The 14,751-nt window shown below is 45.9% G+C and overlaps 1 protein-coding gene across 9 annotated transcripts in view; it reads left to right on the top strand.

Annotated features, from left to right (window-relative positions):
- Positions 1-14,751, top strand: part of LOC119660711 (muscle calcium channel subunit alpha-1) — a 458,885-nt gene that overhangs the window by 89,005 nt on the left and 355,129 nt on the right. For all 9 annotated transcript variants that reach the window (XR_005250469.1, XM_038069351.1, XM_038069354.1 and 6 more), the window contains exons 12-13: positions 7,469-7,675; positions 7,803-7,906. Coding sequence is in view for 8 of the 9 variants with exons in the window: in XM_038069351.1 (XP_037925279.1) it covers positions 7,469-7,675; positions 7,803-7,906 (311 nt within the window). In the remaining variant the exon portion in view is untranslated. The remainder of the gene's footprint in view (positions 1-7,468; positions 7,676-7,802; positions 7,907-14,751) is intronic.

The following is a 14,751-nucleotide window of genomic DNA, read 5'->3' as shown; positions in this document are numbered from 1 at the left end:
AGTTATGTTCACTAGGAACGTCAGGTGGGGCAGCTATACGCTACCCATCTTAGCAGGGGCGGAAATCTAGCTGGCACAAACAGTCAAGTACTTAGGAGTACATTTCGACTCTAAGTTAACGTGGAAACATCATATCCAGGAACAATATCAGAGATCCTGTAGATTGCTCTGGTGCTGTAGGAATACGACATGTAAGACCTGGGGACTTTCACCTAAACGGATATACTGGATGTATACATCCATAATAAAACCCATTTTGATGTATGCATGCATCGTCTGCTGGGCAAGACTGAACTTTGCTAGCAGCAGAAAGCTGCTAACGCAGATTCAGAGACTTGGTTGCCTAAGTATTATTGGAGCAATGAGTACTACGCCGACTGCGGCACTCCTAAATTTACCCCCATTCACTTGGAGGTGAAACGGAAAGCAGCCAATGGCACATATAGGCTCGATACGATTGAGGCGTGGAAAGGCGGCCAATCAAACGGTCATGCGTCTATCTGGAAATTCCTTGAGAAACATCCGGTAACCCTGATGCCGACCGATCATATGGTTTCCAGATTCGTCTTTGAAAAGACATACACTGTCATAATCACCGAAAGAAAAGAATGGTCGACAAGAGGCCATGAGTCTTTTCAGATTACAGACTTAATAATCTTCACCGACGGGTCAGTCATGGAGGATGGATCGGGCGCAGGGGTGTTCTCGGAGAATTCGATTATAGAACTGGCCCGACCCCTCGGAAAAATGACGACCATATTCCAGGCGGAGATATATGCCATTTCATTAGCAGCAGAAGAATGTCTGCGACAAAAATGGAGGAGTCGCACCATTCGAATCTGTTCCGACAGTCGGGCGGCATTATCAGCACTAAATGGCAACAACATATCAAGCCAGTTGGTGTGGAGTTGTCATCAGGTGCTGCTGAAACTTGGCCGACTGAACGAAACATTCCTGTTGTGGGTGCCGGGGCACTCTAACATCGTCGGTAATGAGGAGGCTGACAGACTGGCTCGCTGAGGGTTTGGATCCACAGGGGTGGGGCCAGAACCAGCTCTACTACTCTGAAGGGTGCAATTGAAAGGATTAACGCGAACGAGTGGAGAAATTTGGACTTTTGCCGGCAAGCGAAAATCCTTGTGAAAGAACCTAGGGCCACTAGAGCGGCATTTTTGTCGTCCCTTAAGAAGTGGGACACGAAAACCCTACTAGGACTTTTGACGGGACACTGCTCCTTAAATTGTCAAATGGAAAACATTGGAGTAGTGGTTTCGGCTATGTGCAGCCAATGTGAGGAGGAGGAGGAGACAGCCCTGCAATTTTTATGCCCTCAAATCTCAGACGAAGACACCTTGGCAAGGTTTTCTTCAAGGAAGAATCTGCACACTCTCTACCTCTGGAGAATGTTCTCAGATTCGCTAAAGCCTGCGAACATCGTAGGCGGGAAGCCATTAAATAGGCAATTTACGGGGATAGTACAATGAGTGCTCGGAGCTGCGACAGGTGATGTCGTCAGCGGCGGAGCAGTCCATCAGACCCGAGGAAAGTTTAAAAAATGTGCATAGATCCAGATAGGATCTACGCTGTTGTAGGAAGGGAAGGTTCAGAAAGCGAACGCGAGAGGGGTAGTGCACACGAGGGAAGCTTTTCTTAAAGAAGAGGGAACGGGTGAATTTACGTTGCACATTTTCAAGGGCAAGACAATCACAGTTACGGGAAGGTGACTAGATCATGGAGCAAAGCAGTATTCCTCACTAGGGAATTGAAAAGAGCTAAGTAGGGTTGGATGAAGTCAAAATCAGAGGAGGAGCGAAGTGTAAAGCCTGACAATTTTGCAGCTCGATTGATGACATCGAGGCAATGGGTGTCAAAGCGGAGCTTATTGTCGAAAGTGGCTCCGAGGTGTTGAGTGGAATTTAAGCAGGATAAGGAATGCCCGTTAAGAGAGTAGGAGAAAGAAGTGGGTGAGGATTTTAGGGAGTAGCAAATAGAGTGACACTTTCTGATGTTTAGCGCTAAACCATTAGTTAAGCACCAACGATCCAGAGTGTCCAGGTAAGATTGAAGGGAAACACAGTCCATACGCGACGATATAGCGGAAAATAGCGTAAGGTCGTCTGCATAGAGCAAATAGGGACAAGTGAGGAGGGGCGGAAGGTCGTTAATAAAAAATAAAAATAACAAAGGACCCAGAATACATCTCTGTGGGACGCCAGAAGAGGAGGAGAAGGAGCGGGAAGTACAGCCGTCAAAAGAGACGCGGCAGGATTGGTTGGAAATGTAAGAGGCAAGCCATAAAACAAGTGGTATGGGAACGTTTAGAAACGAGAGTTTAGATAAAAGTATCTTGTGATTTACAGTGTCGAAGGCTTTAGCGAAGTCAATGTAAATGGTATGTACTTCTTACCGTGAATTTAAACATTTGGCGACAAAGTTGGTAAAGCCAAGCAGGTTGGAAACAGTGGACCTACGCTTAACGAAGCCATGTTGTTCTTTTACTATGTGATGGCCAAAGTGGGCGGACAACCAGTCGCTGAGATATCTTTCCAGTATTTTGAAACAGGAGGAGAGGAGGGAAATGGGACGATAATTCTCGGCAAGCGTACGATCGCCACTTTTGTGTATGGGGGTATGGGGATGATGAGAGCCTCTTTCCACAAACCGAGAAAATGATTTTCTTCGACGCTTTTATTGAAAATAAGAAATTGGGGAAGGGAGATGGACTTACCAGCTTTGAGCAAAAAGAGGTTTGGAAGACCATCGTAGCCAGGTCTGACATTGGCATCAAATTTGCCAATGAGGTACTCGACAAGGATAGGAGTAAGAAGGGGAATGGTAGCCGATGCGGGGCAGGCTACATCCACTATCGGCAGGGATTCGAAGAACGGAGGGGAAACACTGACACTGAACACGGACTGACTAAAAGTAGCGGCAGAGTAAATCACAAGATAGTTGGGGGGAGTTAGCTGAAAAGTCAGGGAATTTGATGAACGGAGAGGATAACTGCGAATGTAGGACCAGAAAGGTTTTAGGTTTCCGCGCTTGAGTGGGTCTTCCACGCTGGTCAAATATTCATTTCTGGACTTACGTATTAAGGATTTGACCGATGAATGTGGAGATTTGAAAAAACTAAGTCAGCATCGTTTTTAGAGGACAGGAACTTCTTCCTCGCAGCCTCTTTATGACGTATTTTTTTGTGAACTTCACTGGTGAACCAGACGGGGTAAGAGCGTAAGCACGTAGAAGAGGAGGGAACGTAAAATAAGGAAGAAGATCAGATAAAATGGTGTAGAAAGTGTTGAGTCACACGTAAATGGAGAGAAGAGGGGGATCCAGTTCGCCTTACGAAAGTTGAACTTAGTAGGCTTGCGAGCGATCGGAGAGTGGAGTCAGGATATCTGAACATCGAACTCGAGAACAGGATGATGGGCGTCAGGGGCAACGTAAGACGGAGCATGAAGGGATTGGGAAGGACAACTCATAGAAATGTTAGCGAGGACAAGGTCATGAATGCGATCTAAAGGGTTTCTAGAAAGGTTAAACTGGAGGGCGCCACTGGTGTACATGAAAGTGGATAGAGGAAGGGAAGGGTGGGTCACGTTATTAGGGAGGGAACGAAGGCCAGCCAGGAGTAATGGGCCTGGAGGAAGATTAAAGTCACCACAGAGGATGAAAGAAATTGAGGGAAACAAAGCGGCTAGCACCTCTGATAATCTGTCGAAGAAATCCTCGTACGTATGGTGACAGAATCGTAAGAGGAGGATGGGGAGGAAAAAATGATTTCCGCGCGGAGAGGGGGACTTAACAGCTGTTAGGGCTCCTCCGTCAGCTGTTTTGCCAAGCGCGGCACAGTCTCTGTCACAACAAAAGACAGAGATGTGGCTGATGCTCCATATCTCACTGACTACACAGAACAATCACATAATTAAGGCAGCGATACGCTTCCTCCATGGTAGTTCAAATTACGGCAGGCGAACCCCTTTGCAACGACGCAAACGTAATCTCATCACGGACCCAGAGTAGGTGTTGTTGTGAGACATAGCTAAAAAAGGCTTGTTTTTCTATCTGTTGAAATGTATTTATCATAGCGGGATAGTAAAGGTGCGGCTTAACCTGTCGTACATGCAGGCAAAGTTCGTCTCACGGCTTGACTTCCGTCACCCGTACGGAAAACAACTGAATTATTTGCCTCAGGCTCTTTGTTAGATAGAATGTTAGATGGTATGTTAGTCTACAGGTGTGCATTTTCTTGGTATCAGCCCCATTTTTGACCTTCTGTGTGCAGTTGTCTGCGACTTCTGCCGGAAGTCTCCCGATTGTTGACCTAGAAATTTGAGAGAGTCAACCCATTTCATGGGATTATTCGTTAGTTTAACTTGGAGTTCTCCGCCATAACTCCATCGACAACATTGTCAGGGATTTCATATCCTGTGTTCAGAATGTCCTTAATGTCCACTTCCATGTAACTAGCAGTGCTTCGTCAGAGATTCCTATGCTCGCGATGGGGTTTTTTTGTAAAAGGTTTGAGAGCTTCATGAGGTCAGGGAGTAGCTGGTTTACGCAGTTTATTTCCCTTGAATCTGATGCTTTGATAAGAATGGTGGTTTCAATTGCTTGTGTTTGTTTTCAGTAGAAGGGCGGGGTAGCACGCCTGCAACCCTACCAATTGTCTTATTGTCGAGTGCGAAAGCGCGAATGTAACACTGATGAGCATCGGTACTGTCATTGCTGAGAAGCAATATGTGCTACTAGTTCTATCAGGTGAGAATCATCTGATGTTTTGTTGTATTTGTAATGCCCTTCCCCCTTCGATAAGAAGTATCGAGGGGAATAGAGAATCCTAAGTGGAGTCTTTTAATTATTGCTATGGGTTGACGCGGCTAGCTCAGCCGTCCTTTTTTGTGATTTTTGTGCAATTGAGAGCAGAGGAATGTGTTCATCTTCAAGAGAGCGAAGCGTTTCTGTGGTGTATTCAATCTCGTGGGGCTCTGCGTTTTGCTCTTGCAGGACGGATTGTGGAGTACAAAGGACTCTGCAGCTCGGTACCTTCTTTCGTGGCACTAACGATATTTCTTGGCGGAACTTGTTTTGCCTGACCTAGGATTTGATAGCGACAGGAGTGTCTGTGCTAAGATACGTTGACCAACCATAGTACTGCTGGAGTTAGGTTTAGTTAGAAAGAGGGTTCTTTTGGTATCATTTGCTGCTTTTGGTGGCTTTATAAAGTTGGCACTCAAGGAGTTGATGGTTTTGAGCAACATTCATTAGACTTATTTGCCCCTGTAGTAGATTCGAAACCTCATCTTTTCCATTATCTCTTCTATTATTGTAGGGGTGAGTAACACGAAATCTGAACTAAATATGTTATGCCACTGTCATCAGTGCGAGTGCTAAGGAAGGTTAATGGGACAACGACCCTCATTTGACAATATTAATTACGCCCAGAGCAGAACGTCTTTGGGCTGACATCGGTAAACGCTTTATTCACTATAATTTGGTGGTGTGTCCGGATAGCTGCGTGGTTAAAGCGCAAGACTGTCTTACGGAAGATCGCGGTTCAAATTTCACTGGTGGCAGTGGGATCGTGATTTGACGTCGGATATCTCAGCTGTGAATGATTACCTGAGTCAAATCAGGATAATAACGTCGGGCGAGCGCAATGCTGACCACATTGCCTCCTACAGGGTACTGTAATCCTGTAGTGTACCATTACGGTCTTGAATGAAGTGCTCTGATACACTTGAAGGCCCTGATCCAATATGGATTGTTGCACCAACGATTATTTAATTTTATGGTCGTGGATGCAGTAGACGAATTCCCAGAGGCTATAGGAATTTTCGGCGGATGATATAGAGACTCTATTTGTCAATGGGTTCGAATGGAATTATAAAAACAAATCTATGTCATGGTTGAAACATTTTTGCGGGATTTATATAAAGGAGCTCGACTTAGCGAATACTGATTGTTAAAGTTGATGACCTTGAGAAGTTTTAGAAATGCATTTAAGGCTAGCAGGATTATGTAACGATTGCCGTTGGGTGGCATAGGCGATGGGAGCATGAAGTGTGATTTTTAATTCAACAAATTCGCAAAACAATTGAAGCGAAGATTGCACTAGCGTAGCAGGAGTTTAAGGCTTTTTGTTTTTTTTTTTTGGGGTAGGGTAGGTGAATGCATTTACGCACACAGTGTTGGACTCCCGATTCGGTACGTCGTCGGACTACCAACTAAACCCCTCCCCATCGTCAGAGAGCTAGCCTGGAACCGTTTGTCACATTACTTCGGGCCGGCCCCCGAACTCTCCCGCCTTGCGGAGCCTTCAAATCAGGGAATTCCTTTCACCAACGGGAGGGGAGAGGAGGAAGAGAACTGTCAGTTCAAGGAACCCCCTGCCATCCGGCTCCTCCACCGGTCGAGTTATATCTTCTTAGCAACGAGAAGGGCCCGAACGTAATGGGCAACACAGTTCCACCTGTCAGCAGTCCTCAGCATCTCTTCGAAAATGTTGTCTGGAGAGAGATCCCCTGTGTTTAAATAAAGCTGCTGACGAACCCCATCCCACCTTCTACAAGAAAAAAGGTGTGGTTGGCATCGTCCACAACTCCATTGCAAAACACACAATGCGGAGAACGCGCCTTTCCAATCTTGTGCAGGTAAGACTGAAAACTTCCATGCCCACTTAAAAATTGGGTAAGGAAATAGTCAGTCTTACCATGCTTCCGATTCAGCCACGCACCTAAGTTACCGATGAGCCGCGCAGGAGTTTAAGGCTTAAAAGCATAGTCCAGGTACAATTCTATGTACTGAACGGGGGTTTTTTTCTGAGTGATAGCACTATCCAATTCAAACAGGTGACATTACACCCCGCGGGAGGCACCCGCAAGATCACAATTTTCAAGGAATATCGCGTCCAGTTCGCCAAAGAAAAATCCCTTTCTTTCAAAGAGCGAGAGCAGTAGGATGGAATGTGTGTTTCCCAATTGACTCATGTTATTGCCAATCAGCAGATCACTTGGGTGGTGGAAGAAGTGTGGTTTTTTGTCTACACTTTTTCTGCCCTGAATGTCCTACACGGTGAAGGGGGGTGAAGGGGATTCGGAAACCAATCTGGCCTACCCTTAAACATCTAGACACTCACTCCGTTTTACTCCCAACAGTAACACTGGCACGCTTCTATAGCTCACTTAGTCCATTCTACTTTTGATAATGCCAGTGAAACTTACCTGGAAGTACGTTGGGGTATGACAGGCTTGCATCCGAACCCTGTCCAACTCAGGTTACCTTCATTGATGTATTATTCCTTTCATGCGGACTCTGAACTTTTTAAAATTAAAAGGTATTTTCCAAAAATCCTTTTTTTTTATTTATTTCCTTATTGTTTGTTGCTTACGAAACTAATATATTTGTTTACTGGATTTATCTTTTATAATTTAGTCAATGAGTAATTTCCATCTTCTTTATTCTATAGATTCTCACCGGAGAAGATTGGAATACAGTGATGTATGATGGTATCCAGGCTTACGGCGGTGTAGCATCTATTGGCGTTCTTGCGTGCATTTATTTCATCATTTTATTTATTTGTGGTAATTACATCTTATTAAACGTTTTCTTGGCCATCGCTGTTGACAACTTAGCCGATGCTGATTCATTAACCACAATTGCCAAAGAAGAAGAGGCAAGTATCCTTATTATCTTTATATGGTACTTTTACTTCTAATTTACTATAGACCTTTAGTGCTGCTAGTTTTCAATGGATTAATAGTTTAATGTCTAATTTTTTCTTATCTCATTTCGAAAAACAGGAAGATGACAATAAGCAAAAATCACGAAGTCCGACTCCCTTGGAAGGGGAAGATTTGGATAACCTGGATGATCTTGAAGAAGGCCGCGAAGATGACGAAAATTTGTAAGTAGATCAGCTTTTTAAGCTTTTGTGTAAAACGAAACCTTATTAAAATCTATTCAATGTCTGTCTGTCCGCTTGTCAGTCACACTTAATTTACTTGGAAACAGCTGAACCCATTGCCAAGCAATTTGGAGAGAAACTGTGGTCTGTAAATCCTTTCGCATATAGCGAGTGGCGCCATTTTGCGTTGAGTTTGAACAGGACTCCCCATACATGCGAAAGAGGGGTGTACATGTTTTTTTACAGAACATGGTTATGTGGGGTATGAAATGAAAGGACACAATTAGTACTTTTCTTATAGTGGGTGAAACATAAGGGAGTGAGGGTTCAAATTGTGTGCCCTAAAAAGTGGAACAAGAATCTATCCAACCGAAAAATCTGAAAAAAAATGACAATGGTGCCTCTATACGAAGGCTAGGTCTCAAAATACATCCCATTCAGATATCTGCTGATATAAAATTAATAATAGCACATCACCATATTTTTAAAATTTACCCGAAATCCTCACCCCCCCCCCTTTATTCCATCCTAGAAGTACAAGATTTGGCATTGGTATAAGTTAAGTTTGAATCAAATCCAACTATCCAACTACTATAGAAGGTCAAAATTTTGTATTTCATGTAAATTTATTGCACTCTAAGACGTGTATGATGTCATCATACGCAAGCATAGCCCATGAAGACACTTTAGTTGTCCTTTTTTACTCTTTTTTAAAGTTTTGTTTGTAAAACAAATCCTTATTAAAATCTGTTCAATGTCTGTCTATCCGTCTGTCTGTCTATTACACACACTTTTTTTGACACTCAGTCATACAGTGAGTAACTGAGGGTCGTCATACACATAAAAGGGGAGTGTGAAGTTTTCTTTCACCGAATCTATTCATGCTGATCGAAAGGTCTCGATTAGTACTTTTCGATACCAGTCTTAATTCTGACATTCCTTAGAAAGGTGAGGTGTTGAAAGTGATGATTTCTTTAATGGACCCATTTTCGGAAACTACCCAACCGAAAAATCTGGAAAAAAAGTCATGGAGCTGCCTCTACACGATGTTCACGCCGCAAAATACTCTTCATATCGATATCTGCTCAGATTAAGTTAATAATATTATGTTATTATGTTTTTGGGTAAATTGATTGGAGACCCTCCTTAAGATTATCCTAAAGATATAAAAATTTGCAGTAATATGAATAATATAAAGTTTGATTAAAATCGTACTATTACTATCAAAGCTATCTTTACCACGTAAATTTACTGCAACCCAAAGTAGTAAATATCAATACAACACTCAAGTGAGCAGTCTGACATGCTAAATGCATATACTGTACGGACTACATACAAATGGAATAGTCCTGCACCCAAATATGCTTACATAAGAAACAAACAAAACCTTTCATACCTAAAGCACCAAATTTCCGGTTTCCCGACTTGTTCATCATCATCATCAACGGCGCAACAACCTGTATCCGGTCTAGGCCTGCCTTAATAAGGAACTCCAAACATCCCGGTTATGCGCCGAGGTCCACCAATTCGATATCCCTAAAAGCTGTCTGACGTCCTGACCTACGCCATCGCTCCAACTCAGGCAGGATCTGTTTCGCCTTCTTTTTCTACCATAGATATTGCCCTTATAGACTTTCCGGGCTGGATCATCCTCATCGATTCGGATTAAGTGACCCGCCCACCGTAACCTATTGAGCCGGATTTCATCGACAACCACACGGTCATGGTATCGCTCATAGATTTCGTCGTTATGTAGGCGGAGGATTGTTCTCTCAAACGCGGCCAAGACTTCACAATTTTTCTTGTTAAGAACCCAAGTCTCCGAGGAATACATGAGGACTGGCAAGATCATTGTCTTGTACAGTAAGAGCTTTGACCCTAAGGTGAGACGATTTGAGCAGAACAGTTTTCGTCAGCTGAAATAGGCTCTGTTGGCTGCCAATAACCGTGCGCAGATTTCATCATCGTGGCTGTTATCGGTTGTGATTTTCGACCCTAGATAGGAGAAATTATCAACGGTCTCAAAGTTGTATTCTCCTATCTTTATTCTTCCCGTTAGACCAGTGCTGTTTGATTTTGTCGGTTGGTTGGTTTTTGGTCCTGACGTTGCCACCATATACTTTCTCTTTCCTTCATTGATGTGCAACCCAACCCAACCCAAGATCTTACCCCGTTTATTCGATCTGGATGAAGGCAATTTGTACGTCTCGGGTGGTTCTTGCCATGATGTCGATATCATCAACATAGGCCAGTAGTTGGATGGACTTAAAGAGAATCGTACCCCTTGCATCCACCTCAGCATCACTGATCACTTTCTCCGGGGCCGCGTTAAAGAGAACGCATGATAGGGCATCCCCTTGTTGTAGACCGTTGTTGATATCGAATGTTCTTGAGAGTGATCCTGCTGCTTTTATCTGGTCTCGCACATTGGTTAGGGTCAGCCTAGTCAATTTCGTTGGGATATCGAATTCTCTTATGGACATGTACAGTTTAACCCTGGCTATGCTATTATAGGCGGCCTTGCAGTCGATGGAAAGATGGTGCAACTGATCTCCATATTCCAACAGTTTTTCCGTCGCTTGCCGCAGAGAGAAAATCTTATCTCTTGCTGATTTGCCTGGAGTGAAGCTTCTTTGGTATGGGCCAATGATGTTCTGGGCTATCCGGCCTAGCAAAATAGCGGAAAATATCTTATAGATGGTATTCAGCAACGTCATACCTCTATAATTGTATGAGATAGATAATGCCTCTTTGTCAGTCGTCAGGCATTGATTCGGTGTCCCACACCTTGAGCATAAGTTGATGAACCACTTGGTGTAATTGGTCGCCTCCTTAACCAATTCGGCTGTAATTCCATTGGTTCCTGGCGACTTATGATTTTTAAGCCGATGAATTGCACGGACTGTTTCTTCTGTGCTTGGTGGTGGCAGTAAAACTTGCACGGCTGGTGCGTTTGCTCCCTATACTTTTCCAGTTCACAAAAGTGTTGCTTCTCCCAGTCTTCCTCTTTCCGTCTGCGAAGTCGATTCTTCGCTCGCCAAAGTTCGTGATAAGTCTCCACGTGTGCCCGCGTCCAATGCTCGGCCCTCTTTAATGTGTGATCTGTCCTCTGCTACCCCCGTCTTCCGATCACAGCGTCCGAGTGGACCAAGTTCTTCGTTTTAGATTATGTAAGGCCAACATACTCAGATTATATGATGCAGACAGCTGTTGACGAAGGCTTGGATCTTCTGAGTAACAGTGGGTTCACTTTCCAAGTACTACTTCCAATAGCAACACAGAAGGAATACTAGCACAGGACAGTCCCAAATTGATGTTGGTGTTGAGATAAATGCATTTTCAGATTTTAGACATTGTAGCGAAAACGGGTATAGCGCTGTTAACGCGGCGGACAACATCCAGTTCAGTGCCACCGTCAGCAGAAACTATGCTTCCTAGAGATATACAAATTGATCGGCGCCTTCGATTCTCTGCCCATTAATGCAGATAGGGAGTGCCTCAGAGTGAGAACCTGGGTTTTGTTTGTATTTATTTTCAGTCCAACTCTACTTGCCTCTCTTTCCAAATCCAGAACCATTTGCCCATTTGTGTAAAACAAAACCTTATCAAAATCGGCTTAAGTCTGGCAGTCACACGCAATTTTCTCGGAAAAGATATCATCAATTGAGACCAAATTTGATGGGAAGGTAGGAACTGTGAGCGCCCTCGCATGCAGCCAGTTACGCAGCTGTTCAAATAAAGTTAATGCTAGTATAGTTTTATAATAGAACCATGAAATATAGGCTATAATATCGAGTATAATCTACCAAGTTTGATGGAAATTGCAATATTACTTTTTTTTTTTTTTTTTTTTTTTGGGAGTAGGGTAGGTGAATGCGTTTACGCATGGGGGCTAGCCCTCCCGCTCTCGCGGCTTTGGGAGCCTTCACAAGTCAGGGAATTCCTTTCACCATCGGGAGGGGAAGGGAGGAAGGGAGTTGTTAGTTCAGGGAACCCCTTACCGTCCGATCCCTCTGCCGGTCGAGTTCAATCTTCTTCGTAGTAAGAAGAGCCCGAACATAATGCGCAATACGATTCCAGTTGCCAGCGCTCTTCAGCATCTCTCTGACAATGTTGTCTGGAGAGAGCTCCCCTGTGTCTGCATAAAGCTGCTGGCGGAGGCCCTCCCACCTCTCGCAAGAGAAAAAGGTGTGTTCAGCGTCATCCGCCACTCTATTGCAGAACACACAATCAGGAGATCGCGCCTTCCCAACCCTGTGCAGGTAAGACTGAAAACCTCCATGCCCACTTAGAAGTTGGGTAAGGAAGTAATCAATCTCACCGTGCTTTCTGTTCAACCACGGGTCTAATTTGTCGATGAGCCGCGCAGTCCACTTGCCCCTTGGCTCATTTTGCCAAGAAAGTTGCCACTCGTTAAGGGTGCGTTGACGTTCTTCACGGGCAACCACTTCTTTTAAGTTTTCGCCCTTACGGCGATAGATAGCTTTGCGCTCCTTGGCAAGGAGGGCAACGGGGATCACTCCCGCAATCACCATCACAGCCGGTTCGGAGACAGTGCGATAAGCAGACGCCACTCGCAAAGCTCCCCGCCTCTGCACTTGAGCGAGGCGTTTACGATGCACCTCCTTGTCAAGGGCATCAGCCCATACCTCCGCACCATAGAGAAGGACGGACTGCGTTGCTCCCATGAGGAGACGTCTCCTAGTTGATATAGGGCCGCCGACATTCGCCATTAGCCGACTCAAGGCCGCGACTCCTGCTGCAGCCCTGTCCGCGGCTGCTTTGATTTGCTCGAAGAAGCTCATCTTCGAGTCGAGCATTAAACCAAGGTATTTAACCGTTGGTTTTGACTCTATAGTCAACTCGCCGATCGATATGGGACGCAAGGTCGGGATTCTCCTTCTGGTCAGGATGACTACTTCGGTTTTTTCCAGCGCAAGGTTGAAACCGTGAGCAGTCATTCATCCGCTTACCCGTCGCATCAATATGCCAAGTCTGCTTTGCGCCTGTTGAACAGTGCGTCCGGCAACAAGTGCCGCAACGTCGTCTGCATAACCGACCAAGCGCGACTCTTCAGGCATATCGAGTCTCAGCAGACTATCGTAGGAAGCGTTCCAGAGGTCCGGCCCTAGGATGGATCCCTGCGCTACTCCCGACGTGATTTCCATCCTCCTCTGGCCCTCTAGCGTCTCATAGAACAGGGAGCGGTCTTTCAGATAATCCCTCAATATCCGCAAGAGATAGCTTGGCACGTGAAAGGAGTTCTCTAGTGTGCCCAGCATATCTGTCCATCTTACGGAATTGAAGGCATTTCTGACATCAAGCGTTATGAGGAGCACTATCTGTCGAGATCGGCGGCTGTGTGCCCCGGCTCGATTAAACGCATCTACGACCTCCATAACAGCATCCACTGTAGATTTCCCTGTTCTAAACCCGAACTGCCTTGCGGATAAGTCCCCGGCAGCACGGATTGCTTCAGCGAGTCTACCCCTGATGAGCTTCTCGAGCACTTTTCCGGCCGTGTTAAGCATACACAGCGGTCGGTATGCAGACGGGAGCTCCGGATCTCCTTTACCCTTACGGATCAACGCGAGTCTGGCCACTTTCCAGCGAGAAGGAAAAATGCCCTCCTTCAAGCACGCGTTGAACGCTTCGAGCAGCAATTCTGGCCGTTGGCGGAACACCAGTTTGTAAACTTCCGCCGGGATGCCATCAGGACCTGGCGCCTTCCTGTTTTTCATAGTGAGAACCGCTTCTTCGAGTTCTCCCATTGTGAAAAGGGGGCAATCCACGACGCTTTCCGCGCTGTTTACATCAACCCGTACAGGGTGTCTGGGGAACAATGCCCGCGCAATGCGGTCCATCTGGTCGGTGCTCAGTATGCAGGGCTTCCGCAGAGCCCCGATTTTCCGAGTGACAAGCTTATAGCCAAGTCCCCACGGGTCATCATTCACTTCATTAATAAGATTTTGCCAGCCGCGAGCTTTGCTTTTATTTATAGCGCTGCGGAGTCTCCTTTTTGCTGATCTATATTGTGCCTTTATGGCACATGCCTCGTTGGCGTACAAACGTTGTGCCAAACGGCGGAGCTTATGACACTCCTTCCGTAGGTCGGCAATTTCCGCCGTCCATCAGTACATAGAAGGCTTGTCGCGCCTGGGGCCTCTCCGGGGCATGGAAGCCTCACACGCCGTCGTTATCAGATTCATCACTGAATTTACGACGGTGTCAGCTGCGACACCACCACCCCCCGGAGTGCCCCCCAGCGCGGCCCTACCTGCTCCAAGAGCTTCGACGAACCTTCCGATGTTCACCTTCGCGACATTCCACACGCAGGGGGAACGTCGTGTTGGTGCTCGCCGGCAAGTAGCGTCAAACACTCCGAACGCAATGTACTGATGATCACTTGCCGAGAAGTCTTCTAGGACTCGCCACCCGTCCACCGATGATGCCAGAGATTTCGACGCAAAAGTGATGTCGGGAATGCTTTCTTCACAACCTGAGCGCCGAAACGTTGGCGTGGATCCGGTGTTTAAAATTACGAGCCCGGTTCTCGCCGCCATTTCCAGAATCCGTTTCCCTCTGGAGTCTGATTGAGGCATGCCCCATTCAAGAGCCCTGGCAGTAAAATCACCGCCAACCAGGATTCGTCCCTCCGTGCTCGAAACGGCGTCTTCCAGAGCATCAAGCCGGCGTTGAAAGTCCGGAATCGACTCATTCGGCGTCAGGTAAACGCTAAAAAACGTTATCCCTAAACACCGGATCCAGGCAAATCCGTCCCCCCGGCCTTCGGCAAGAACACGAAGTCGAACGTCGTCCCGAACGCAGATGGCAGCGGTGCCCGA

Source organism: Hermetia illucens, chromosome 7 (assembly GCF_905115235.1).
Source record: "Hermetia illucens chromosome 7, iHerIll2.2.curated.20191125, whole genome shotgun sequence".
In the NCBI taxonomy this organism is placed as follows: Eukaryota; Metazoa; Arthropoda; class Insecta; order Diptera; family Stratiomyidae; genus Hermetia; species Hermetia illucens.
The sequence above is the reverse complement of the archived record's forward strand: the minus strand, read 5'-3'. Positions and strand labels throughout refer to the sequence as shown.